Below are 25,292 nucleotides of genomic sequence, written 5' to 3'. Positions count from 1 at the left end.
CTCAAGACTATGGGTCATGTCTCAGAGAGTGCGCAATTCTTTGGCAAGGACCGTCAACCAGTGGAGTTGCCATGGGATGCCAAAGCCTGCATGTTTCATTGCCTTCCTCATGATGAAATTGATAACCAAGATGATGAGGAATGGGGAGAGTATGCAGTCTTGCCATACTCCAGTGATGATTTTGATGTGATGCCTATGCTGGTCTTGATGCAGCAGCTGGAGCCGTGCTAAATGGCTTTGAAGATGTTGCAGGATACCATACTGTTTTGTGATGTACCAGCGTGACTGCTGGTGGATGCTTTCAAGAGCCTTGTTGAAATCAAGCCAGTTGATAACAAGCGACTTCTGATATTCTAGGCTCTGCTCTATGATGAACCTGAATGTAAAGATCTGCTCACAACATGACCTACCACTCCAGAAACTTGCCTGTTCTTCACAAAGGGTACTGTCTACTTTTGCTTTCAATTTATCAAGAAGCACTGTGCTGAAGATCTTGTCAGGTACTGACTTGCCCCTCCAGTTGTTACAGTCACTGAGGCTACCTTTCTTTGGCAGCTTGATGATTACTCCTCGCCTCCAGCCATCTGGGATGTCCTCCGCAGTCCAGATCTTGTTGAACAGGTCCATGAGCTCCATTGTGATGGTGTTTTTGCCATGTTTCAGTATCTTGTCAATTCCAGGTGCCTTGTTCTTCAGGCTCCTGATGGCTCTTTGGGCCTCTGTTCAGGCAATTTCTCCCAGGTTAATGTTCAGCTGATAAGGTGCGATGCTGTTGTCAAACTTGAACATGGGAGCTGGGGCTGAGCTGGTTAGGGATCTCCTGAAAGTTTCCTACCCACCTTGATCCCTGCGCCTTGGGTGTCAATAGCATCCTGGTGTCCTTGCCCTTGATTGGTGTAATGGTGTTGCTTCTTGAACTTGTCAATTCCTACATGATCCTGTACAAGGTGTTGTTCAATTTGCTGCTTCGTGCTTTCCTCCCTGTCTTTTAACTCCTTTCATCCTTGCCTATATCTCCTGCAGCTCTTCTTCATGACTTCATCCAATCTTCTGTACTTCTCATCATTTTCTCATCCTTACTAAAACTTCTTTTCCTGGTCTCTCTTGCTCTTTACCAGTTTTCTTTCATCAACCAATTTCCAGATTGGGTCAGTGATTCATTGTTCCTTGTTCACACTTCTTAAAATTATCCAAATAAGCATTTAAACATTGACAAAAGAGATTACATTTTTAAAAACCTACTATTACCACAAAGATATCAATCAATCAAGCAAAGTAAACACTTCATTTCAGTTGTTAAAACAGAACCCCTGCTGAGCTAATACATTTGAGAGTCTTGGAGCTCAGCCAAACATTCATGATGAGCACAGATGGCGATCCCTGATGTCTGGCTTTCTATTTCTGCTGAAACAGTTCCCAGATGGCCTCATTATAAAGTTGGTATGGAGGGACCATTGCCTGAAATAGGCTGGCTGATTGGACCCCCAGCCATAGGCCTCTTTAAAAATGGAGCCAGCAGCACTACTAATGTTAATAGGGTGGTTTAGCTAATGACTAAATTTTGAGACTTTTACTGTCACATTAATGGCAGGCAAGAGCACTCAAAATCACCCCATTAACTTACAAGCTACAGTGTAATTCTCTATTCAAATGCCCTACCGTTTGCCACAAATAACTTTTGTTATCAAGGCTGGCCAGTTTCACATCTTAAGATAAGGTGCTGTGCAGTTATTTGAAGAACATATTGTAGAATCATAGAATAGTTATAACACAGAAGGAGGCCATTCAGCCTGTTTGTGCCAGCGCTGATCTCTACAAGAGCAATTTAGCTACTGCCATTCCCCCAACCTTTTCCCCATGCCCTGCAAATCGTTTCTCTGCAGTTAATGATCCAATTCTCTTTTGGAAGTTTCCACAATTGAATCTGCCTCCATCACCCTCTCAGGTACTGCATTCCAGATCCTAGCCACTCACTGCATAAAAAATGTTTTCCTCATGTCGTCGTTGCTTCTTTTGCCAATCAGCTTAAATTGGTGTGCTCTGGCTCTTGACCCTTCCACCAATGGGAACATTTTCTCCTTATCCATGCTGTCCAGGCACACCATGATGTTGAAGACCTCTATTGAATCTCCTCTCAATCTTTTCTTCTCCAAATAGAACAGTCCTGGCTCCTCCAATCTATCCATGTAACTCAAGTTACTCATCCCTGGTACAATTTTTGTGAAGCTTTTCTGCATCCTCTCTACTGCCTTCACATTGTTCCTAAGTGTGGTACCCAGAACTGGACGCAATACTCCAGTTGAGACCAAACCAGTGTTTTATACAGGTTTATCAAATCGTCCTTGTTTTTGTACTCTATGCCCTTATTTATAAAGCCCAGGATTCACTGGATCTACAAGATTCTATGGTCCACAAAACATTAAATCTTCCTTGAGTTCATGACAAAGTAGAGGATTATTGCAATGAATACAACAGGCAAAATCAACAAGATCAACAGTATCCGTGATCGCCTGGATCGGAGACTATAGGAGGTCACGATCTGACTGATGCCATTTTCATGGCAGCAGCAGTCATAGGCACCAATTGCATTCCCTGCTACTAGTAGTCCTGTGCTGTAATAATCAAAGGTTACGTTCTTGTTAGGAGTGATCCACTCACAGTGGGCTACTGAAGACGAGGGCTTGCAGTTGAGCAACACAGCTGAATGATCATCAACAACCAGAATAATTTCTTCTACAGCTTCTAAAATACAAGAAAATATTATGGCAACAAATTTCAGGAGATAAAAAGCAGTAAAGTTTTAAATTGTTGAGCATAATGCTAATTTTAAATTTCTCAAATTAACTTTGCTCTCTAAAATCTGCTCCTTGAAGCTTAATCAGATTTCCTGAAACCTAAAAGAATTAAAATCCACCTCCGGTACAGGTGAAGAACTAGTCAGTAGGACAAAGAAGAGCTGCAGAAGGGCCATTAATAGTTTTACCAGTTCCATAATAATAACTAGAATAACTGCATTCAGGCACAAATCAATTTAGCTTTGAGCTAATAAGAATTTAAATGTGTGAATACTGCATCACACAACAGTCGGTAATGGGTTGAAAGATTAGGCCCAAAAGAATCAACTACCCAAATTTTTCTCCCTGTCCAACTCCCCTCAGTTTGAATCAATCATGGTTTGGCTCTCAAACTGAGCTATGCTTGGACAGTTTTGTTATCATTCTTTTAGGTTCAATTGGAACAGGTATCAATGGCGGGGATTTTTCAGAGGTGGCAGATGTCCCATTGCTGGGCCCAAAAGCAGAGGGGCAACCAATTAGGTGGCTACCTCCAGGCCTGCTATCTTATTAAGGATGACAGCCTGCCCTTCAAAGGATGCCAGCCCAATCAGAGGACCAGCAGCTTAGCAGCCTCATAGTGTCACCGGAAGCAGCGGCCACTGCTGGGGCTGCACCTGCAGGAAGGCGATGCATCAATGACCGTGCAACCTCACAACCAGGTAAATGGAGTCTGGGGGTGCTGGGGTCATTCAAGCAGGCCCCGGCGAGAGTGGGTGGGGGTGTGGTCACTGAGGCAGGAGGTGTCGATGCTGCAGGTGCGGCCATTACCTGTATAGGCCAAAGAGTGCCAGATAGGAGGGCCTCCTGGAGCCTACAGGGAGGCACGGGCCAGTATAGGCAGGGAGAGACCTTTTAGTAGCCACATAAGTGGCTCCATTGTGCTCTGTGGGGTAGGGGCGGGGGTGGTCAAGAGGTGTTGCGAGTCATTTACCACCTTTCCTGCTGCAGGCAAAATAGCGAGGGCACACCACCCGACCCCTTCCCACCATTGCCAGCCTTCCAACCTCCAAGCCCATCTCCAAAAGCTTGTAAAATTCCAGCCTTAATGAAATGGTGCATGAGATCTCTGACAGGACAGTGTCCAGCTAACTACTCAATCCAGTTTCCCCAGGAGACAGCAGGTTTATCTCATCTAGCCTGGTTTAATTGGAACCCACTTTGTAGAAAGGAAAAGACAGTGTTCAGCTTCACTGCACCACTTTCTCCCCCATCAGTGAGGCCATTATTCCCTCTACCTGCCTGGGTTGCTCAAAGAGGTATTTTTTTCCTTTAACTCTATCATCTTCTTGCACACTATGGCTTCCAACACTATTCCTTTATAATCTGTCACCAATCTTGCTCAGTGTTTCACTGTCAGAGGAGGTGCTTTGGATATATGGGTGCTGCTAGTTTTTTCTCCTTTCCTTGGGAATAGAGTTCTCTGTTGTCATGAGAATTCACTAGTTACATTACCAATGCCAGGTGAACTTGCACATGAGTTTGGACTGCAAATTCAATTATGCTGTTTCACAGTGTTTACTCAAGACTTCAATGCCCCAGAGCTTTGCTTTAAATCATTGACTAGCATGCTTGATAACATCCACACAACCCAATTGACAGGCCAGTTTATTACCTGTCTGTGGTGGGCACACTGCAGCAGCATTGCCTTTCTTAACGTCTTGTAAGTCGCCACTGCAAAACAAAAGAAACATCCAGATTCAATCGAACAGAATAGAAGCCTTTCAATAACCACAGTATACACTGCCGATTGCCTTTAACAGTGTGGTAAAGATTGAACTTGAAAACCAGCAGAGGGGGGGCTGGGTACACTGTGGGTTATGCATTGTGCTTCAACCTCAGATCTTGGCTTCAAATATAACCCATTATAACATCACAAAAGCTTCCTCTGTTGACGGTAAGGATTTAAAACTGTAAACAATCATAAATTGGCACTAACTTTACACTAAAGTAAGCTGCCTTAAATCAGATGTTAAAAAGAACACTGATGTGAGAATGTAAGTTATATACGGGTGCAAAAATAGACACTTTGAGGTGGAAGGAAGGCATATTGGCTCACACAAATGGCGGAAATTTCCATGCCTGCTGGTGTGGGGAATGTTTGGCGGCGAGAACAAACAATATGGCAAGAAGGCCAAAAATTAGTTTCACAACATCGTGAAACCAGTTTGCAATCATCCGCTCTGCTCGTCGATGGCGGGCCACATTTCCTGCTATTGGATGTCAGGAACCTAATTGTAATACATCTGCATATCATTATAAGGTCAACCTGCAGGAATCATCCCACCTCCCAGCTCTGCTGGATTGTCCGCCAACATCAACAGGAAAACATGCTAGCGTGGTTCACAGCAGCGTAAATAAAGTGTGCACTTGGCAAGCTGCAATTTGAGGGGAACTCAGAGGTGAGTGCACAGTAACGTTGTACAGCGCTTGTGAGGGTCACCTGTTGGACTTTGAGGTTGAGGCGACTCGGGGTCGGGGGTCCGGGGGCTGGGGGCTGGGGGCTGGGGCGGGGCTGCCCTGCCCTGCCCTGCCCTGCCCTGCCCTGCCCTGCCCTGCGGTTGAAGGTAGCGCACAAGCACATGTGGGGCAGTGGGGTGAGGGAAGCAGACATGCATTAGGGCAACCTTGTATAAAGTGGCCATTCCTCTGTAGCTGAGACAGTTCAGGTGCAGCCATATTGACATGCATGGAGTCGGGTCTTTAGCTTATTTGCCCACTTAAGCAACGCAGAGGCATGAAAATGCCACCAAGTGCTCCAGAGTTTTTCATCCCTTGGGCACAGACTGCAAACTAATGAATGTTTTAGTGGACTGCAGAACAGTTGGACCATTGGGCGTGACTGGGCAATCTCCTTGCTAAAGCTAGCCATGGAGCAGTCACTGGTGGAGGCGCTCACAGCCCCTTGCGAGGTCATCATCCCGGTTTGGACCAGTCTCCACCATGGTTCAAGCTAACAGCACAGTCCTGCAGTGCGGGTTAGGAGAATGCCTGCACCTGAGCTGAGGGCACAGCATGCAGTCCAATGGGCAAAGCTGCCGCCAATCAGTCAGGTGGAGTGGGGCAGAGGAGGGTAGGGTTTTGGGCAGCCATGCAGCGCACTAGTCTCTGACCATCCAAGTGGTGGCCAACAGTCTCCGGGATGTATTAAGGGTCCTTCATACTTAACCAAGAGATGGTCTTAGTACACCTAAGCTAACTTACGTGTCTCTCTCTTTCATCCTGCAGGATAAGTACATCAGGAGCATGGAGCCTGGTGAACTATCTATATGCCTCATGGCGTACAGAGAGTGGAGATGATGGAGAAGAGAGCAACAAGGCCACCTGGCTGTGCAGAGGGGGGAGCTAGGCCCAGGGTCTAGCTAGACACTGCCTTTCATTCCTGCAGATGATCAAGAACCAGTGTCACTGAAGACAGCACACATTTAGGGAGCTGGTCAGTCATATCTGCCAGAATACACACTGTTGAAGGCCAATTATGGTGTCAGATTTGGATTTCAGCCTGCGTAGCAGTGCAGGAGCGACATCCTGGACCAAGGTCTCCATGGTGGCCGCCATCCTACCAGTGTAGGACCTCAGTGCATTGGCATGCCAGCGCTGTCACCTCAGCCAGAAGACAGACAGACTCCTCCATCGTGCCTTTCAATCCGAGGAGTGCAATGGACATCCCTTCCTGATGTTCCCGAGTTTGCCTTTGCAGCTCCAGCAACTGTGACATGGCCGAGTCCAGAGGCTCGTTATCTGACTTGGACTCAGCAAATTTCTGGCCTCCAGCAGCCCTCTGAATGCCAGACACCTGGGAAGTCTCTGCCTCCACCTGCTGTGGATCAGATAATGTGATGTGCTCACCAGATTGTGATCCTGAGGCTACTCTAAAGCTAAGTCCCACTGAGGTGGGTGTGGGTGAGTGCTGTGACAGGCCTTCAATGAGGATGCCTTCAGATTCCCCTTCTGACATTTCTTCGGGGCTTGATTGGAGGCCCTGGGCTGTGGACTCTGTTGACTGTTTCCCAGATGTGCCTGTGAAAGCAAGGAGAGATAATTAGTGCATGGCAGGGGACTACGGAACAGGACACATCACTCACAGCATAGTTGTCTGATGGATGTTACTTGGTTGAGCACCACCGACCTCACCGTCAGCACAGGAATGGTCCAAATCCTCGCCGGCCAGCTGGATTTTCAAAGTCAGTGAGGACCTTGATTTCAGGCATTCCTCCACCAGTCTGTGACCTCTCCCTCTTATTGTGTGCCAGCTTATCCTGCATGAATAGAGATAGAGAGATTGTAAGCAGGATGCCTGCCAGGCCAGATGATAAGTATGCCTAGCATTTGTGGGTGGTGCGTGGTCCCATGGACAGGATGAGGACAATAAAATTGTGTGAGAGGCAGTGAATGGCGATGTTCCTTGAATTGGCAGTGAGTGAGATCCCTGTGGATGTGTAATGGGTTTGAGAGTGTGTGAGTTGAGAGCAATGAGAAGAGTGGCTTACCCTGGCAGAACAGAGATCATCATTCAATTTCTTATGCACTGGGTGACTGTCCTCTTTTGCAGGGCATTGGCGCTGACCACGGCAGCCAATGCTTCCCATGCTGGATTGCTGATGCCTCTGCCCCTCCTGTGGCCAAAGCAGGGGTAGAGGATGTCATGGCGGGCCTCCATAGCACCAAAAAAAGCACTTGAGGGACACCTCACTAAACCAGAGGGCTGCAGTCTTTTTGCCTTTCAGGGCCATCCTGTCTTCTGTGCAGCAGCCCTGGGCTGGAAGCACTGAAAAGTATGCGCGCAGCTGCATTTTAAATATGGTACCAGGTGTGAGGAAGCGGCGAGGTGATGGCGTGGTGGGCCAATGAGAGCCCGCCTGCCATCGAAATGGCGTGTTTCCCAAGAATGCATAATTACTGCGACGGATTTGGGATGATGCAGCGTGAGATGCCTTCATTGCAGCCGGCGGGGCTACTGCACTTAGTGCAAATCTGGGATGATTCTGCCATAAGTGCCTTCAAGCTACAACTATGACTGGCATCTCCTTTCGAATATAATCACCAATTACTCAAGTCAATAAGTGTTGATTTAGTATAAGAACTGGGACCAACACAACCCTCAGTTGGAAGTTAGCAATGATGCTGTTCTGATACAACAGCAGGAGAGCAACAGTTGGACAAGAGATGTGTTGAACAAGGAAGGGAAGTGTTCCCACTAACCAGTGACCTCTGCTGGCAAGTGCATGAAGGTGGATGGTAATGAGGGCAGAATTAGGCTTTGTTGCGGTAGCTCCACGGTCCATTAACCTGCAGACTCTCAAGCCTGGGTTCTCTGGTTCAGTTGCCTTGGCAGAAACTAAACAGATGGTCAGGCCAACTAGCCTACAAGATATCTCGTGCTCTACACCCACAAATAGAAGAATGCATCTGACATTGGCAGTATTGGTCTCTGGAAAAGGTCAGGTCAATGCAACAGGGTGGAGGCAAGGATCCAGCAGACCACATCCCGAGCAGATTTCCAGATCTGGCTGCTCTAGATCTGCCAAAACACTAGCCGAATGGGGCCATTAAACTGAGGCCTTGTTGCCAAGTTACACACAATGGCACAACTACCAGAGACTCAGAAACAGTTCTGTCTGCACAAGCAACCAGCAACACTAATCTCACATCTCCATCTAAATTGGAGCTCAGTGCAGAAGTTAATCTTCAGTTGGCAATCGATAACACGAAAACAAGCTGTAACATTTCTCTCCAGTAGAAATTGTTAAAGTGAACAATTACAAGCATAAGTCTGTTTAAAACCTGGCTTAAGTGGCTGCTGTAGAAAAAACTCCAGGAATAAATATGAAGCATGGAATTATTATTTATTTGCACCAAACCATTTTATGGTTGGTGGAAGTAGTGACTGCTCTGGTCATTTATGGACTGGGTCCCTCAATGTTATTATTGGGAACATAATGCACTCCCAATCTCAGATGATTGGCTTGCCTCCCTCCCTAACAGCATTGTGGGTGTACCTACACCACAAGAACTGCAGTGACTCAAGAAGTCAGCTCACCGCCACATTATGAAGGAAAATTAGGGATGGGTAATAAATGTTGGCCAAGCCAGCGATGCCCACATCCCATAAATGAATAAATAAAAATAAATGTTGGCATTTGTATTACAGTTAAGATAGCAGACTTTATTTCCTTGTACTTCATAGAGTGACTGACCGTGTATCATGGGTGTGTTAGAAGGTTTACTCTGTTGATTTAATTGCTATACAAATACAGACAAATGGCACCCAACAGACCCACCCCCTAGGTGAGGAACCCAACCTCTTCACCCCATCACTATTGCAACAAAGAAAGTCTGACTCAAACAGCAGCAACTCTGCACTACATTAAAAAAAATTGTTTGACAAGGAAGTGATCTTAAAAAACTTAGCTAATTATTTTTCTTCTCCAGAGGATGTTGATACAATCAGATGATTTTTTTTTGAAAAATATACTATATTCATAAAATATCTGAAAGAACATTAAAAAATATTTCAAAATGGCCATCACATAAAGTGCAATTATATTCAAGTTTTCCACATTGATTGTATTGAAGCACCTCATGATCTATGAACATTACAGACATTTCAACTTGGTCATAACGGACAGTCAGGCTGCAATGGTATTTAAGTTATCTACATAGATGATGTTGCACTGAGGTGCTTCAATACAATTGTGATACATATAGTATTCACTGTACACATTCAACGTGAGTCATACAGCCCAAGGAGTCTACACAATTCCCCAGATCCTCGGTGCATTATGGCAGAAAGGTCATAGACAGCGACCTTTCCCCATTGCGCCTTTGCGTCAGCTGCCCCAAGCTTTAGTGGGTCCCTCAGCATGTAGTCCTGGACCTTGGAACGTGCCAGTCTGCAACATTCGGTCGGGGACAACTATTTGCACTGGAAGACCAACAAGTTTTGGGCAGACCAAAGAGTGTCTTTCACCGAGTTGATGATCCTCCAGCTGCAGTTGATGTTTGTCTCGGTGTGTGTCCCTGGGAACAGCCCATAGAGCACAGAGTCCTGTATCACAGCACTGCTCAGGATGAACCTCAACAAAAACCACTGCATCTCTCTCCAGACCTTCTTTGCAAAGGCACAATCTACAAGGAGGTGAACAACGGTCTCATCCCCCCTACAGCCACCTTGAGGGCAATGTGCCGAGGGGGTGAGACTCCTGGCGTGTAGGAAGGATCTGACGGGGAGGGCCTTTCTCACCACCAGCCAAGCTACATCATGGGGCTTACTGGAAAGATCTGGCGATGAGACATTCTGCCAAATGACTTTGACAGTCTGCTCGGGGAACCATCCAACAGGATCCACCATCTGCTTTTCCCACAGGGCCTCTAAGACATTACGTGCCGACCACTACCTGATGGACCTGTGGTCAAAGTCGTTTCCCTGCATAAATGTTTCCACGAGGGACAGGTGGTACGGCATGGTCCAACTACTTGGAGCGTTCCACAGCAGTGTGGCCAGACCCATCCTTCGCAACACCGGGGGCAGGTAGAACCTCAGCACGTAGTGACACTTGGTATTTGCTTACCGAGGGTCTACACACAGCTTGATGTAGATTGACTGGCCATCAGGATGAGGGCAATGTTGGGCACATTTTTCACCCCTTTATCTAGAGGTTTGTGCATCGTATCCCTGCAAACACAGTCCATTTTTGACCTCCAGATAAAGCAAAAGATGGCTCCAGTGATCGCCATCGTGCAGGGGTGTGGAATGGGCCAGACCTGCTCCATGTACAGCAACACCGAGAGAGCCTCACACCTGATGACCAGGTTCTTACCCGAAATAGAGAGGGAGCATCGCTCCCACATGCCCAGTTTTGTTTTCACCATAGCCACTTGCTCCTTCTAGTTTCTAACGTATGCCCTGGTCCCTCTGAACCACATCCCCAGCATCTTCAGGCAGTCTGACCTGACGGTGAAGGGGATAAAGGATCGGTCAGCCCAGCTCCCAAATAACATGGCTTCACTCTTGCCACGATTTACCTTGACTCCTGAGGCCAGTTTGAACCAGTTGCAGATGTTGATAAGTCTGCACGCTAACAGCGGATCCAAGCAGAAAACGGTGACATTGTCCATGTACAGGGAGGCTTTGACCCGAGTGCCTTCACTACCTGGGATCGTCACTCCTCTTATGTCTGGATCCTTCCTAATGGACTCAGCAAAGGATTCTATGCAACACACAAACAGGACCTGGGAGAGAGGGCAGCCCTGCCTGACTCCAGATTTAATTGGAAAACTTGCTGATTCTCATCCATTGACTAAAACTGCACTACTGCTGTTTCTGTAGAGCAGTTGGATCCAGTTGCGAATTCCCTCCCCAAATTCCATTTTGGAGAGCACAGCCACCATGTAGGTATGTGATACTCTGTCAAAGGCCTTCTCCTGGTCCAGGCTGATGAGGCGTGTCCACACCCCTGTCCTGTACGTAGGCAATCATATCGCTGAGTAGCGTGAGGCTGTCAGAGACCTTCCTGCTGGGAACAGTGCAGTTCTGGTCAGGATGGATCACCAACTCCAGAGCAGACTTGAGCCCATTGGCGATGACCTTGGACAGAATCTTATAGTCCACATTCAAAAGTGAGGTGGGTCACCAATTTTTAATTTCCTCCCTTTCCCCCTTGTAGATGAGGGTGATGATGCCTTTCCTCGTGGATTCTGACTTGCTTCTGTCCGGAAGCATACTCTCGTACACTTCTAGCTGGCCTGGGCTGATCCAGTCCCACAGAGCCGAATACAACTCAGCCGGTAAACTGTCGCTTCTGGGAGTTTTACTCTTCTTGAAGTCCTCAAGGACCTTTGCAACCAGATGATGCACAAAGCACCTTCCACCCAACCCCCATCCATCTCACACCACGCCCCCTGTCACCACATACACAGTCTCCAACTCCTTTTCTAACTTATTCTAACTGACGAACTGTGCAGTCTGCTAATATCCAATGATCATAAATTATAGATCAGCATTCTTAAGGCGAGAAAATGGCAGAAAACCTGGAAATAATACAACAGTTCAACCTTCTGAGTGGAATGGGCATTATGTAAACAATAAAATATAACAAAGCATTTGCACAGTATCATTTTAGCCACTAGATGTCATAACAAGTCAGTTCACCCAAAGAAATAACATCTAGGTATATATTCCACTATACAAAATTGTACTTGTCTGACTAACTCAGCTCTCCATCAATTCTCTTACTCAAAGCCCTAAGTTTCCTTCACTGTGTTTAGCAAGTTTCTCTCAGTGTACTGAACACCGATAGCATCCAGTGCCTGATCAAGGAACCTGACATTGAGAAGAAGGTGCTTGCTGAGAGCCACCCTCTGCCCTTGCTGCTGACCCCTTTATACCCCCTACAACCCCAAACCAATTCCTGCAACCCCCACCCTGCGAAGCCCCTCCCACCTCTACTTATCTGTGATCCGGAGGCTCCGGTGTGTGCACTTCCCACAGTGGCAGGGAGCTGCAGTCTTGACAAACTAAGTGCCATTTTCAGCACTTCTAGTAGGCCAGGAGAACAGGGCTGCTCTCCCCATCACCGGCCCCTCAAGGAATTCTTCGGCCGTCCCCAGCCACGATTAATGGCCTCCCCAGATCCTCAGATCATTGGCCTCTCAGTAGCGCTCCCAATCGCCAATCTCAACCCAGCTCCCCACTTAAAGTCCTCCCCCTGCCCACATTGCTTGCCTCCCGCTGGAACGCCCAACTTCTGGCCTCTCCTGATTGCTGACCATCCATTCCAACACCCCAATTTTCAAAAATAAAAACAAAAAAACTGCGGATGCTGGAAATCCAAAACAAAAACAGAATTACCTGGAAAAACTCAGCAGGTCTGGCAGCATCGGCGGAGAAGAAAAGAGTTGACGTTTCGAGTCCTCATGACCCTTCGACAGAACTTGAGTTCGAGTCCAGGAAAGAGCTGAAATATAAGCTGGTTTAAGGTGTGTGTGTGGGGGGCGGAGAGATAGAGAGACAGAGAGGTGGAGGGGGGTGGTGTGGTTGTAGGGACAAACAAGCAGTGATAGGTCGTGAGCTCCCTCCCCCATCCCCACCCCCTTTCTGTTTCCCCCTTCCTTTTTTTTTCCAATAAATTATAAAGATTTTCCTTTTCCCACCTATTTCCATTATTAAAAAAACCCCACTAGAGCTATACCTTGAGTGCCCTACCATCCATTTTTAATTAGCACATTCGTTTAGATAATATCACCAACTTTAACTTTAACACCTATGTGTTCTATTGTACTATTGTCGTCGACATCTTTTGATGATCTGCTTCTATCACTGCTTGTTTGTCCCTACAACCACACCCACCCCCCTCCACCTCTCTGTCTCTCTATCTCTCCGTCCCCCACACACACACCTTAAACCAGCTTATATTTCAGCTCTTTCCTGGACTCGAACTCAAGTTCTGTCCAAGGGTCATGAGGACTCGAAACGTCAACTCTTTTCTTCTCCGCCGATGCTGCCAGACCTGCTGAGTTTTTCCAGGTAATTCTGTTTTTGTTTTGACCCCAATTTTCAACCTCCCCCCAGACACTGATCAAGGGCCACTTCTCAGATATCCTCTAGCTCATCATCAGCTCTCCAATTGCTGGCTTCTTCCCAGGACCCCCTGAACACTGGCCTCTCTCCGAGCCATTCCATTGATCTCACTGGTCCGGCCTCTTGTTTTGGTTTGCAGTCCCGCACGCCATCCAATGTAGGCCATTTTACTGGCTGCTAGGCAGGAAACAATGTTAAAAAAATATTAACAACTCCCTGCATTGTTAGATGGGACTTCTGCATCGCCAGCCTTTCTGGCCTCTTTGGCCCCACCGACAACCTCACGCCTCTCCATTCATATTGGGGTGATTGAATTTGTCTGAATAGAGGCACAATTAATGGTTACTGACAATGCATCACTCCCTTATGGTTAATTTTCATGCTTTAGATTCTTTCCCCTTAGACTCTGAGTGAGAGTGCATGAGTGACTGGTGCACTCATTCTCACCTGTTCGAAGAGTGCTTCTCATATAATTTGCATCGAGATGCTAGCTTACTCCAACCACAGTGGGGATCTCGGGCAAAGATACAGTCGTAACAGGTCTTATACTGTTCACAATCTGCCATCACAACCTGAATAACTTCAGTGGGAGAACCAACGTACAGAAACCCCTACAGGAAGAATAAACAGAACACTGATAGTTGTTTTGAAATCAAGCTGTACTGAACCCCAACTTTGTAACATTACAGTGGCAACTGGTCTTTTACTTTCAATTCTTACCCTGTTTGCCCTGATGGTAGTGATCAATTGTGGTACAATTCTCCAGCCAGCCAAATGACTGTTCTTACTATGTGAACCTGATTCATGAGATTCAGTGGCCTTTTCACACATAGAATGGCATCCCAGCCAAACTTGCTCTTGCCCGCAATTTATGTCCACTTGGCAGTAATCAGCAGCAGAGATCCTGAATGGTTCTTTCCCTCCTTCCCCTCCCAGCCCATTGTAGTATTCCCATTGATTTTTAAAATTAATTCTTGGAATATGGGTACCACTGGCAAGGTCAGCATTTATTGCATATTCCAAATTGCCACTTGGAAGCTTCTTCTTGAGCCACTGCTGGACATGTGGGAAAGGCACTCCCACAGTGCTGCTAAGTTGGAAGTTCCAGGATTTTGACCCAGTAAAATTGAAGGAATGGTGATTTATGCCCAAGCAGGGGTGGTTTTTGACTTGTATGGGAACCTAGAGGTAATGGTGTTACCATGCACCTGATACCCTTGTCCTTTAGGTGGCAGATGGCACGAGTTTGGGAAGTGCTGTCTTAACCTACTTTGGCCTGAGGATGAAGGGAGCCAAGTAGTATTGAACAAAAATAAACTTACCCCAATGAGGGCTATAGCTTTATTTTCAAAAGATCTACAATTCTACATGTAATTTGGAAACACCAATGTTTCATTCCAATTTCTTTGTATTGACAGGAAAATTTTAACATAAACTATGTGAAAATTTCCAGTAATTACAGCAAAAAGTTCAGACTTTTCAGTAACTGTAAAGGGTTACTCTTCAGAATTATTGCAAATCTTCTCTCAAGCGTTTGAGTACAGCTGATCTCCACATGATTCATTTGCATTAAAAAGGCCGCATTCCACATTTATCCCTTTTACATTAGCAATTGGGAAACATCTAATGGATACATTTTTAATCTTCAATTCAAGGAACAACGCTGAGCAGAGGTTGGGTCTTTCATTACAGAAAGGAAGGGAAAGTAAGAGGCAGACTCATGAAGAGCTCTTCATGTGATTTTAAGGCAAAAAATAATTGGTGCATTAAAGAAATGTGTGGTTATTTAATTTTCTTTGAACTTGAACCAGCAGGTTTAAGAGGATTTAAGTCCCACTCCAGGACTTCACTCAATTTAAGACAACACCAAATCAGGGAGGATAGTCAACACTGAGGAGGACTGCAACAAATTACAAGAAACATTAGCCTCAACCTTACGTTCATCGGGCGCGCACGGTCGGCAGGCCCAAAAGTGGATGCGAAATGCACTCTGCCCGCGATCGGCCCCTGAGCGCAATTTCACGTTAGCTGGCCAATTAACGGCCAGCCAGTGTGAAATGCGTGCTGAGAAAGGCTCAGCGCTACCGTGGGAGGTAGTATGGGAAGAGGATGGGTGCCGAGAGAAGGCAGGGTGTGGGTTTGTGCTCCCTGAAGGCTGATGGCTGCTGTGGAGCTGCCGGATTATAAAAATGAAATGAGCTCAATAAACTGCTGTAAACTGTGACAATACTGTAAATGCACGCACCAGGTAGCAGGCTACATAGCAGATCAACCCTCAAATGTCTTCCTTTATTTTATTTAACCCAGACATTTCATCCTGCCCTGGATGGAGTTTGTAGTGAAAACGTGAAGGCCATCTGGCTATTTGGTCTGTCCGCCAACCGTAAAAGTGGAAGGCTGCATAAAAGCGGTGACAAGTGGCTCCTTATTGGGCTTAATTGCCCATTTAATTGTCAACAGGGTGTGCATCCAACTCCCATACGCGCCCTCCAGTTGTAATGTTGTGAGCACCATGACACCAGGATAGGTGTCTTCTCGCGCGATTCCAGGTTGGGCACATGCCCACAGGAACAGCTTAAAATTCTGGCCAGTAATAGACTTGAAGAATGAACATATAATTGGGGAATTAATTTCGACATATTAAAATGTAATACTCACATTTATCTAAGAAAATAAGGAGATCACATATTATTTGCAAATTAAGAATCTAGATAGGATAGAGGAGCAAAGGGATCCGGGAGCACAAATGCACCAATCACTAAAAGTTGCAATACATGTTAACAAGCCCGTAATAAATAAATCAAGCACTAGGTGTATTTCTAGAGGCATAGAATTGAAAAGTAAAGAACTTATGCTGAACTTGTATTGATCCTTAGACCACATACTGTGTACAATTCTGACCACCATATTATAGAAAGGATATAGAGGCACTGGAGGTGTACAAGGATGACACCAGAACCATGAGGTTACAACTCTCAGGTAAGGAAGAACAGGCTGGGTCTCTTTTCTCTTGAAAAGAGAAGGTTGAGGGGAGACCAATTAGAGATCTTCAAAATGATGAAAACCCTGTGTCAGAGGGAGTGCTTGAGGGGAAGAGTATAGATGCATGTTATGCTGATAGAGTTAGATGAGTAGGAATGAGAGGAAATATGAGTGGAGCATTAGTTCTGGCATGCACTGGTTGGGCTCAAGGGCCTGTTTCTTCACTGTATATTCTATGCAATAAACTGGTCAGTGGGTTTACATCTCACAACTTCAGAAGTAGTTATATAGAAACTGAGACTCGTGGCTGTTTTCATACCTGATGATGTTCAAGGTTCCGAATAGGCTGAGAATTTTTGAATAATTTCTTCTCCTCAATGATGTAACTGCTGGAACCAATCAATACAGCTTTGTGCAAACGTCCATCACCTGCCAATGAAAAATAGGGGATAGTTTATGCAATCTATAAAACAAAGCCAAAGGGTTGAAGAAATATCATATAGGCACTGGAGCAATACTACTCAACCTAAACAGTCAAGCATACCATCTTGCTCCAAAGCCTCTCCTCCAATGTCCAGCTCAGTGGGGTTGAGCTCGCTTGGTTCCACTCAGGCCAATCTGATCATAGCAATGCATTTCCATAAATGGCTTCTATTCCAATCCCAGCACTATTCAGTCTGCAGTCCTGCAAGGATCTATCCTTGGCTTCCTCCTCTTTCTCATCTGCAGATTGTCCCTTGGCAACATTGTCCATAATTTGTCTATCTTCCATAGTGTATGCTGATGATACCCTGTTCCACCATTCACCACCTCTTCCATTCGCTTCGTTGCCTTCAGGCTGTCAGACGACTTGTTTGACATCTTGTCTTGGATGCACTGAAACTCCTCCAGCTAAACATCAGAAGACCAAATCCATCAGCACTAGCCAAAATTTGCGTATCATTGCCACTGATTCCTGCTGCCACACCAGCCATCATCTCAGACCGAAGAAGTGCTTGTAAACTTGCCATCCTATTCAACCCAGAGCAGAGCTTCTGATCCCATATCCTATCTAGCACAAAGACATTCTACTTCCAAATCAGTAACATCGCCAACCTACCCACCTACCTCAGCCCATATACTGCTGAAACTCTCATACATGCTTTTGTCACCCACAGACTCAAATATTCTAATAGGCAGGGGAGAAGAGAAAGCACATTTGATCACTGGAATATCAAAGGTCATCTAGCAGGACTCCAGTGATTAAACGAATGCACGTTAATTTATATAAAGGAAAACACAAACACAGAGCGGAATTTTGTGCTCTTGCTGGTAGCAAACTTGGAGACGGGATGGGCATGTACTTAGGCGGGATGATGGCGTACCTTCCCGTCTCCGCCAGAATTAAGTTCTGGGTGGGACGGCCCATGGTTGAGCTTCCTGCCATGCCGCCAATTGAGGTCAATTAACAACCGCTTAAGGTCCTCATTCTGCCTCCATGAGAATTAACGCAGCTGCAGGCAGGCCTGTCACCATGCGGTATGCACAGCAGCTACAACTGTACCGTCAGCTTGTCACCTTGAAGGGGAAGAGGGATTCCCTCAATCAGAGGCACTCAGGGCCTGATCGAGGGACTGGACATTGGGGATGGGGTGGCTGCTGAGAGCCATCCCTCTACCCTTGCTTCTGACCCCCATGCCCCACCCCATGAAAGTCCCCATGCCCCCTTCGCCCCCCTCCCCCCAACATTACTTAACCCGAGTCTTGGGTTGTTCCACAATTCGGAGATTCCCAGGTTGCCGGGGGGCTGGGGTTGATCTTCCGGCAGCAGTCACAGCCTCCCCTGTGGTGCTGCTGAGCACAGAAGCTGCCTTGCAGGTGGCCTTACCACTGCCTGATTGGCATGTGGTTCAGTGGGCCTTCCTGAGAAGAGACAGCACTGGGCTCTGGCCAGCCCTTCAGTCAGCAGACGACATCTCCGTCACATCTACGATATTCCACACATTGTTTCTGTTCCTTTTTGAAATATTCTCTGTCTGTAATTTCATCCATTCTTAACAAAGGATCCATGCCAGAGACATTTACGTTTCCTTTTAGCTTTGAAGCAACTGTCAGTTTTATTTTATTTGCTTTTTGCAAATATTCAGGAATTTATTTTGGCTGTTTTCATAGAATTCCATTTTCTTCCCCCTTTCTAAATGTAAACAAGCTTCTCAGCTTCTCAACAAACCAACTTTTCAAAGCCAGGCGACAGATCACAAAGTGTGGTGCAGTCCATCTCTATGATCTCCCACTCCCCTTACTCCAATCCTTTCACACCTAGTCTTATAAATGCCCCCCGTCTATTCCCCAGCCCTGAAATGCTGAAACTACCAACTCTACTGCCATTCCAACTGAGAGCAGCTACCTCAACATAGGCCGGCGATCTGTGTTGTCTGGTGGTTCAGCAGTACATCATTTACCCTCTTTAATCTTCCTTAAGAATGTTTTTTCCCCAGCCAGTGTAGAAATTGACAGTGCTGTACAGCTATGGACTGAAGGCATATGCAGGGAAACAGAGCTTCCTCATGGTGGCTGGAACAACAGAACTGTGGCTGGCTAGTGTTGGAGCTCTGGCTGTCTGTTTAGTTTGCAGGCTGATTGGATCATCTCTAGATGAGACCTAGTTGACCTGGTGCTGACCCGGTTGACCGTGGTACTGACCTGGGAGGTCGGTTAGGATAATTTGTAGGTGCAAGATGCTAGTGGCGATAATAGGGCATGGAATTCTCACTAGTCGACTCATTCAAGGCTACCAGTTAGCTCGGTTACAATACATTTCAAAGAGCTAGAAGCTATTTGCCAACCAGATACATATTTACTTCATGAAGACTTTTACTTTAACTGTAAAAATGCTAACAATTTTTGTGGTGTTGTTACACTCAGTCCAATAGTTATGGTATCAACAGTCCTGAGTCACAGAAAAATCACAGTGCAAGTTCTGGATGATTTTATCATGGGAAGGAACAACAGAATATGCTTTTGAATCACAGAATCCTGCACTAACTTGTAATCGTCACCTTCATTGGTTGTCAGCACACTGTACTCACTGGCTGAGAATCCCAAACTGCAGTGGCCATTTCCCTAACGACTCTGGACGGACTCACTTGTTCCTAGGAAGAGAACGTCGTAAATTCCATCCAATGAGTTCACTTGCAGTGCGATGATCTCTGAATACTGTGCATTTCTGGTCACCAGCCCCAGTCGATTGTTGATTGGGTGGACTGCTTGGTGCACAAGAGGATGGCTTCGGCTAAAGCTCAGCACGTCATCGGGCAAAAGCAGCGAGCTTTCAACTGAATGGTTCCTATGCCAGTTAGTGATACACTGTAACAGGAAAAACAACGGAGAAGGGTCAGCGTTCAGGATTTTCAGTGTTACACTTTTGCCCTTTTTCAGCTTAGCCCAAATAGCCAAAAGGCTTCGTAGATTACGTGCGGTTTAGATGGGCCCACAGACTGGCTATGGCAGGTTGTTCAACTTTTTCGTTCAGGGGGTCACATTTGCATATTTTTCTCATTCAAGGGGCCAATGAGCGACTTTCGGAAAGGCAAGCTTTGGGATAACAATAAACTGAATTTCAATAAAACAGCTGAGGTTTATAGAAAGAAACAGTTGCTGAGAGAGAGAGAGAGAGAGATATGTGTGTGTGTGTGTGTGTGTGTGTGTGTGTGTCCGGCTCACTCCCAGTCTCAGGTACTGACTCACTCACCCTCACCCACTGAGAGTGGGTGTGTGTGTATGTGTTAGTGTGTGGTGGTGAGAGTGAATGAGAATCATGAGACTTACCACCCCCCCCCACCCCATACACACACACACACACACACACACACACACACATTCACTCAGGGCCTCACACTCCCTCCCAACACACTCACTCAAAGTCTTGCACTCACCCCCACACACTCACTCAGTGCCTCACACTCACCCACACACACTCACTTAGTTTCTTGCACTACCGCCCCTACACTCACCCAGCCTCTTGCACTACCCCCCCGACACACTCACTCAGTCTCTCGCACTACCGCACCCCCCACCACTCATTCACTCTCACTTCCATGCACACACACAGCCAGTCTAACACACTCACTCATTTCCACATACTCACCATAGCACCTCCTTCTCCCCGGGCCCACCGCAACTTCGCCCTCTTTGGGCCTGACATATCTGGCTCCCCAGGCCTCAGCCCCTCAGCCGCACCCCCCCAAACCCCCACCACCGCCTCCCCACCGCCCCCCCCCGCCCCACCAACACACACACTGACCCTCTCACATTTTTAACTGAACAATTTATTGCTATGACATTGCTGTACTTTTGCTCAGCAACTGTTTCTTTCCATAAATGTCAACTGTTTTTTTGAAATTCAGTTTATTGCAGTGCCAAAGCTTACCATTCCGAAAGTCGCTCATTGGCCCCTTGAATGTGATTGTGCTCGCCACCACCTTCTCAAGGGCAATTAGGGATGAGCAACAAATGCTGGCCTAGCAAGCCACACCCGCAGCCCATGAATGAATAAATATATCCTGGGGTGCCACATTCACGGCTACACTGCAGCCATGTGCCGAGTAAAAATTACCTGAATCTTTCAAGCAATGGCAATGCTGCACCCTCACCACTGCTCACTTCCCTCGGGCCAGCAACCCTCAGCACACTCACCAATATCGGTGTTCACTGCTCTTCCAATCAGAGACTTTCTCTCCCTCATTTGCTGTTGAAGAAATGGCCTGTGATTGGAGGAGTAGCTCCATGCAGAATCTTCCATTGAAACCCACCTGTTTGACCAGAAATTTGAAACTGGCTACAGGGGCCGGATACAGGGGCTTCGTGGGCTGGATGGACTATGGCACCGTGGAGATACAGACATCATTTAAGCATGTTTGTGGACCTCTTTGTGCGCCTGAATGTACCATTTAACCCATACGTAAATAGGTGTATACTTACCGATGTATGCACACGTGTATATTTACATGTATCTGAATGCCTTCTAGGTTATATTTGTGCCTAAACATATGTGCATACAAGTAGCTAGCTATATGAGTATATTTGTACTCATATGACACCGTTTGCTTGCTTCTTTATATGTGTGAGTGCGTTTCCGCTCATACAAGAGTCTGTTTGCCTGTATAGGGGAGGATAGTGTGCCAGACATCCCAAAGAAACTAAGGTTAAATTAGGGACAGGGTCTTTCCAAAATTAATGCAACAAAACAATAGTAATGAAGAAAATAATGCTACTAAAGAATGGCAAGTTTCCACCCCAGGGTTTCAGAAGGAGGTAGGTGAGACGATTGCAGGTATAGAAACCAATTTCCCCTCTAAGCTGCACAACTACACGGCCTATCAGAAACCCTAATGTTCTGACAAAGGCTGCGCACCAGTCGGCCCCTTAAAGTTACTGCATTTGCAAAAAAATTTAAAGGGCCTATGCACTTAAACAAATCAGCCATGCATTACATAAAAAAATTAGAGAATATGCTGGCCCTAGCTATAATCTTCCAAAGTTCTCTCAATTCAGGAATTGTTCCTTTTGATTATAAAACTATAGTTGTTACCCTGCTATTTAAGAAAGAATCCAGGGGATTACAGGTCAGCTATTCTCACATCTTGGGAGATTGTTAGAGTCTATAATTAAGGATAAAGTGGACTGAGCACCTTAACGTTTTTCAGCTGATCAGAGAAAGTCAGCATGGAGTTGTAAAGGGTGGGTCATGCCTGATGAATGTATCAATTTCCTTGTAGAGGTGACTAAAGTAGCAAACAGGGGAATGTCAATGGATGGTAATTATATGGACTTCCAGAAGGCATTTGATAAAGTTCCTCATAAGAGCCTGGGAGCTAAACTTGAAGGTCACGGAATTGAAGATAAATTATTAACTTGGTTAGAAATTGACTGAGCAGAAATAAGACAGAGTAGGGACAATGGGCAGGTACTCTAACTGGCAGGATGTGACGAATGGTGCACCTCAAGAATCAATGTTTGGGCCTTAATTATTTACAGTATTCACTGACAACTTAGATGATGGGATAAAAAGGCAAATAGCTCCTAAAGAGAGCTGACATGGATTCAATGGGCTGAATGGCCTGCTTCTGTGTTGTAACCTTTCTATTATTCTACTCTATTTGTGAGTGAACTTAGAAATTGTTCCTTCCCACCCATCTTTCGCCATTAGCTTTTTCCCTTATCTCGGGAATACTTTGGCTCTTTATTGGTGTTTGGTTCCATAGTTTTGTCATTGCCTCGCCTAAATGAGCCATCCATCATCCATAGGCATAGACTGGAAGGGCCAGCAGGTTATCCAACCCAGCAGGAGGGGAATCACAGCCATGTTTGTTCCTAACCTCGCAAATTATGCTTTTTTAGCAGAGCTCAATGGATTATTATCAGAAGCTGAGATACTGGTTCTATTGCCCTCTCCCTAATCCAGGAGTACCAATGTTAGTTGTAGACTGGTTATCTTCCTGGTTACTTGCTAGCTGGACCATCAGGTCAGCAGTCTGAGTTTATTCATTTATCTAATGCATTTGGGTTCTTACAGCACCAGGTCTTGGTGATGGAACTTGACCGTTATACTGAATCCAAGAAGAACAGTCAGAATTGTATTCTTCATACGGTCCATCCATGGCTTCATGGATGCTTTTGATGCTGTACACACACACCGCAGTCATAGATTCACTCCTAAAGTTGACACAAAACACAGGAACAAAGTTAAAGTTTCAAAGGAGCTGTCATTGTGGAGACTGAAATTAAATATCCTATATTAAAATTGCTTTATCTTCTACCTACACCCACATCATCATCTCCCTCTCTGTCAGCCTAGCCACTTTGTACATCTGTGTCTGGCACTGTGTTTTTAATATTATATAAACACAAACATTAATATGTTTCATACTATCTATGCATATATACACACTTTAGAAGCAGATATCATTCTCTGTTTGGCACATGCGTTCCCACCTCTCCAGGCTGCACTTGATCTCTCCCTTAATAGGCCTGATTTTAACACCTACAGCTGCCAAGAATGGGGCAGGTATGGACTACACTGAAATTTAAATATTGGGGTCTGATGATATCATTCACATCCGGACTGTATTTTAACACTGGATGGTCAAGTCTGGCACTCAGTACCGAGCTCGCCAGGACCACCCAGTGTGAAGAAGCAACATGTTCAGAAGAGGGCCAATGAGATAACTCATTTGTTTTTGAAGAAGATGTCCTTGTGAGACAGGAAGACCAGGTGTGAACTTCTCGGGCCCACAGAGTGCTAGAGCTCAGGCTTTCCTCTCCCAGCCAAAATTATCTACTGCTCCCCACAATTTATCAGACTCCCATGAGCCATTTCTGCGAGTCCCCAGCTGCCATCTCCTACCACCACAACCGGCTCCCACTCATTAGCCGGACACCATCAATTTCATTTAAATGAGGCCAGGTGTTAAAATAGCCGGGTCTCAAATCAGCAAGTCAGAGAGGGCCTAACAATCCCTCTGCAGGCCCAATACTCACTTCCAGTTAAAACTAGGGATAATATTTCTGTGTGTGTGTCTCCTTCTTTTGCTGCATGCCTTCTTGCACCTCTGCATGTGTGAATACTTCTCCATTGCCCCTTTTTACTATCTGCTCATCTCTTCTTGTGCACACGAGTTTTATTCTTTCTCTCTTTCGATGTGTGGGAATTCAAGGCCCCATCATTTCAACCTGCCCATTGATTTTTGGTTAAATGCTCCTAAGATTATTAATAAGCACTGCTTTGACACAGAGGACTCTAAAAGCGTATGTATGAGCTTAAAGCCACATTTGTGCATATGGGTTCAGTTTAAGCTTACCACTGTGAGGTAAATGCTGCATAAAATATTGTACTAGTCCAGTCATCAGGGTCTTGCTGCAACATAAACACGTCCTGAATCACATCAAAGTAAAGCTTGCTTGATGGATCACTGCACACCAGGGAAGCCTTCAGGAAGCTTGACCACCTCCTCTGGAGAATTTTAAACCCTCCAACGTCGCTCTGAACCCAAGAGTTAATGAGGTTAGTGAGGAACGTTCTGGCATACACTCTACACAAAAAGGAATTCTCGCCAAAATTGCAGCAATCATTTATTTTTCATTCAATGTAAAGATGATGACACAATGACATGGAGCCACTATCCTTGCCTGTACTGGTACTACAATGTCTGGTCATGTCCCAGCCTTGTGCATGGCACCGTTACAGCCTCTGCCGGTGTGTGGTATTACTTATGTACGGTACTGCAATGGTAGCATTACTGCTTCTGTGTGGCATTGTCTATGGATGTATGTGCATTGGCTTTGATCTTCTGTATTCCTTTGATCTTCTGTATTCCTTTGATTGTAAAACAGTTCCCACTTATTGGAAGGTAGCAAACATGACCATATTATTTAAAAAAGGAAGCAGAGAGAAAATAGGGAACTACATGTCAGTCTAACATCAGTAGTAGGAAAAATGCTACAGTCTATTATTAGAGACATGGTAACAAGGCACTTAGAAAATCATAATATGATTAAGCAGAGTCAACACGGATTTGTAAAACGGAAATTGTGTTTGACAAATCTCTTGGAGGCTTTTGAGGATGTAACTAGTGGGATGGATAAGGGATATAGTGCATTTAGATTTTCAAAAAGCATTTGATAAGGTGCCACACAAGAGGTCATTTTACAAAATTAGGACATATGGGATTGGGAGTAATACGGATTGAAGGTTGGTTAATTCACAGAAAATAGAGTAAGAATAAGTGGGACATTTTTAGCTTGGCAGGCTGTAACTATTGGGGTATCGCAAGGACCAGTACTTGGGCCTCAGCTCTTTACAATCCATATTAATAACTCAGATGAGGAGACTGAGTATAATGTATATGAGTTTTCTGATG

General features: G+C 45.7%; 1 protein-coding gene across 1 annotated transcript in view; it reads right to left on the bottom strand.

Annotated features, from left to right (window-relative positions):
* LOC121281450 (semaphorin-4B-like) overlaps nucleotides 1–25,292 on the bottom strand; it is a 108,883-nt gene that overhangs the window by 13,154 nt on the left and 70,437 nt on the right. The window contains exons 8-14 of the mRNA XM_041194396.1: nucleotides 24,234–24,415; nucleotides 22,947–23,088; nucleotides 19,521–19,740; nucleotides 16,715–16,824; nucleotides 13,861–14,024; nucleotides 4,450–4,508; nucleotides 2,659–2,742 (exon numbers count right to left, since the gene is read on the bottom strand). Of these exons, the coding sequence (XP_041050330.1) occupies nucleotides 2,659–2,742; nucleotides 4,450–4,508; nucleotides 13,861–14,024; nucleotides 16,715–16,824; nucleotides 19,521–19,740; nucleotides 22,947–23,088; nucleotides 24,234–24,415 (961 nt within the window). The remainder of the gene's footprint in view (nucleotides 1–2,658; nucleotides 2,743–4,449; nucleotides 4,509–13,860; nucleotides 14,025–16,714; nucleotides 16,825–19,520; nucleotides 19,741–22,946; nucleotides 23,089–24,233; nucleotides 24,416–25,292) is intronic.

Source organism: Carcharodon carcharias, chromosome 8 (assembly GCF_017639515.1).
Source record: "Carcharodon carcharias isolate sCarCar2 chromosome 8, sCarCar2.pri, whole genome shotgun sequence".
Taxonomy (NCBI): domain Eukaryota; kingdom Metazoa; phylum Chordata; class Chondrichthyes; order Lamniformes; family Lamnidae; genus Carcharodon; species Carcharodon carcharias.
The sequence above is the reverse complement of the archived record's forward strand: the minus strand, read 5'-3'. Positions and strand labels throughout refer to the sequence as shown.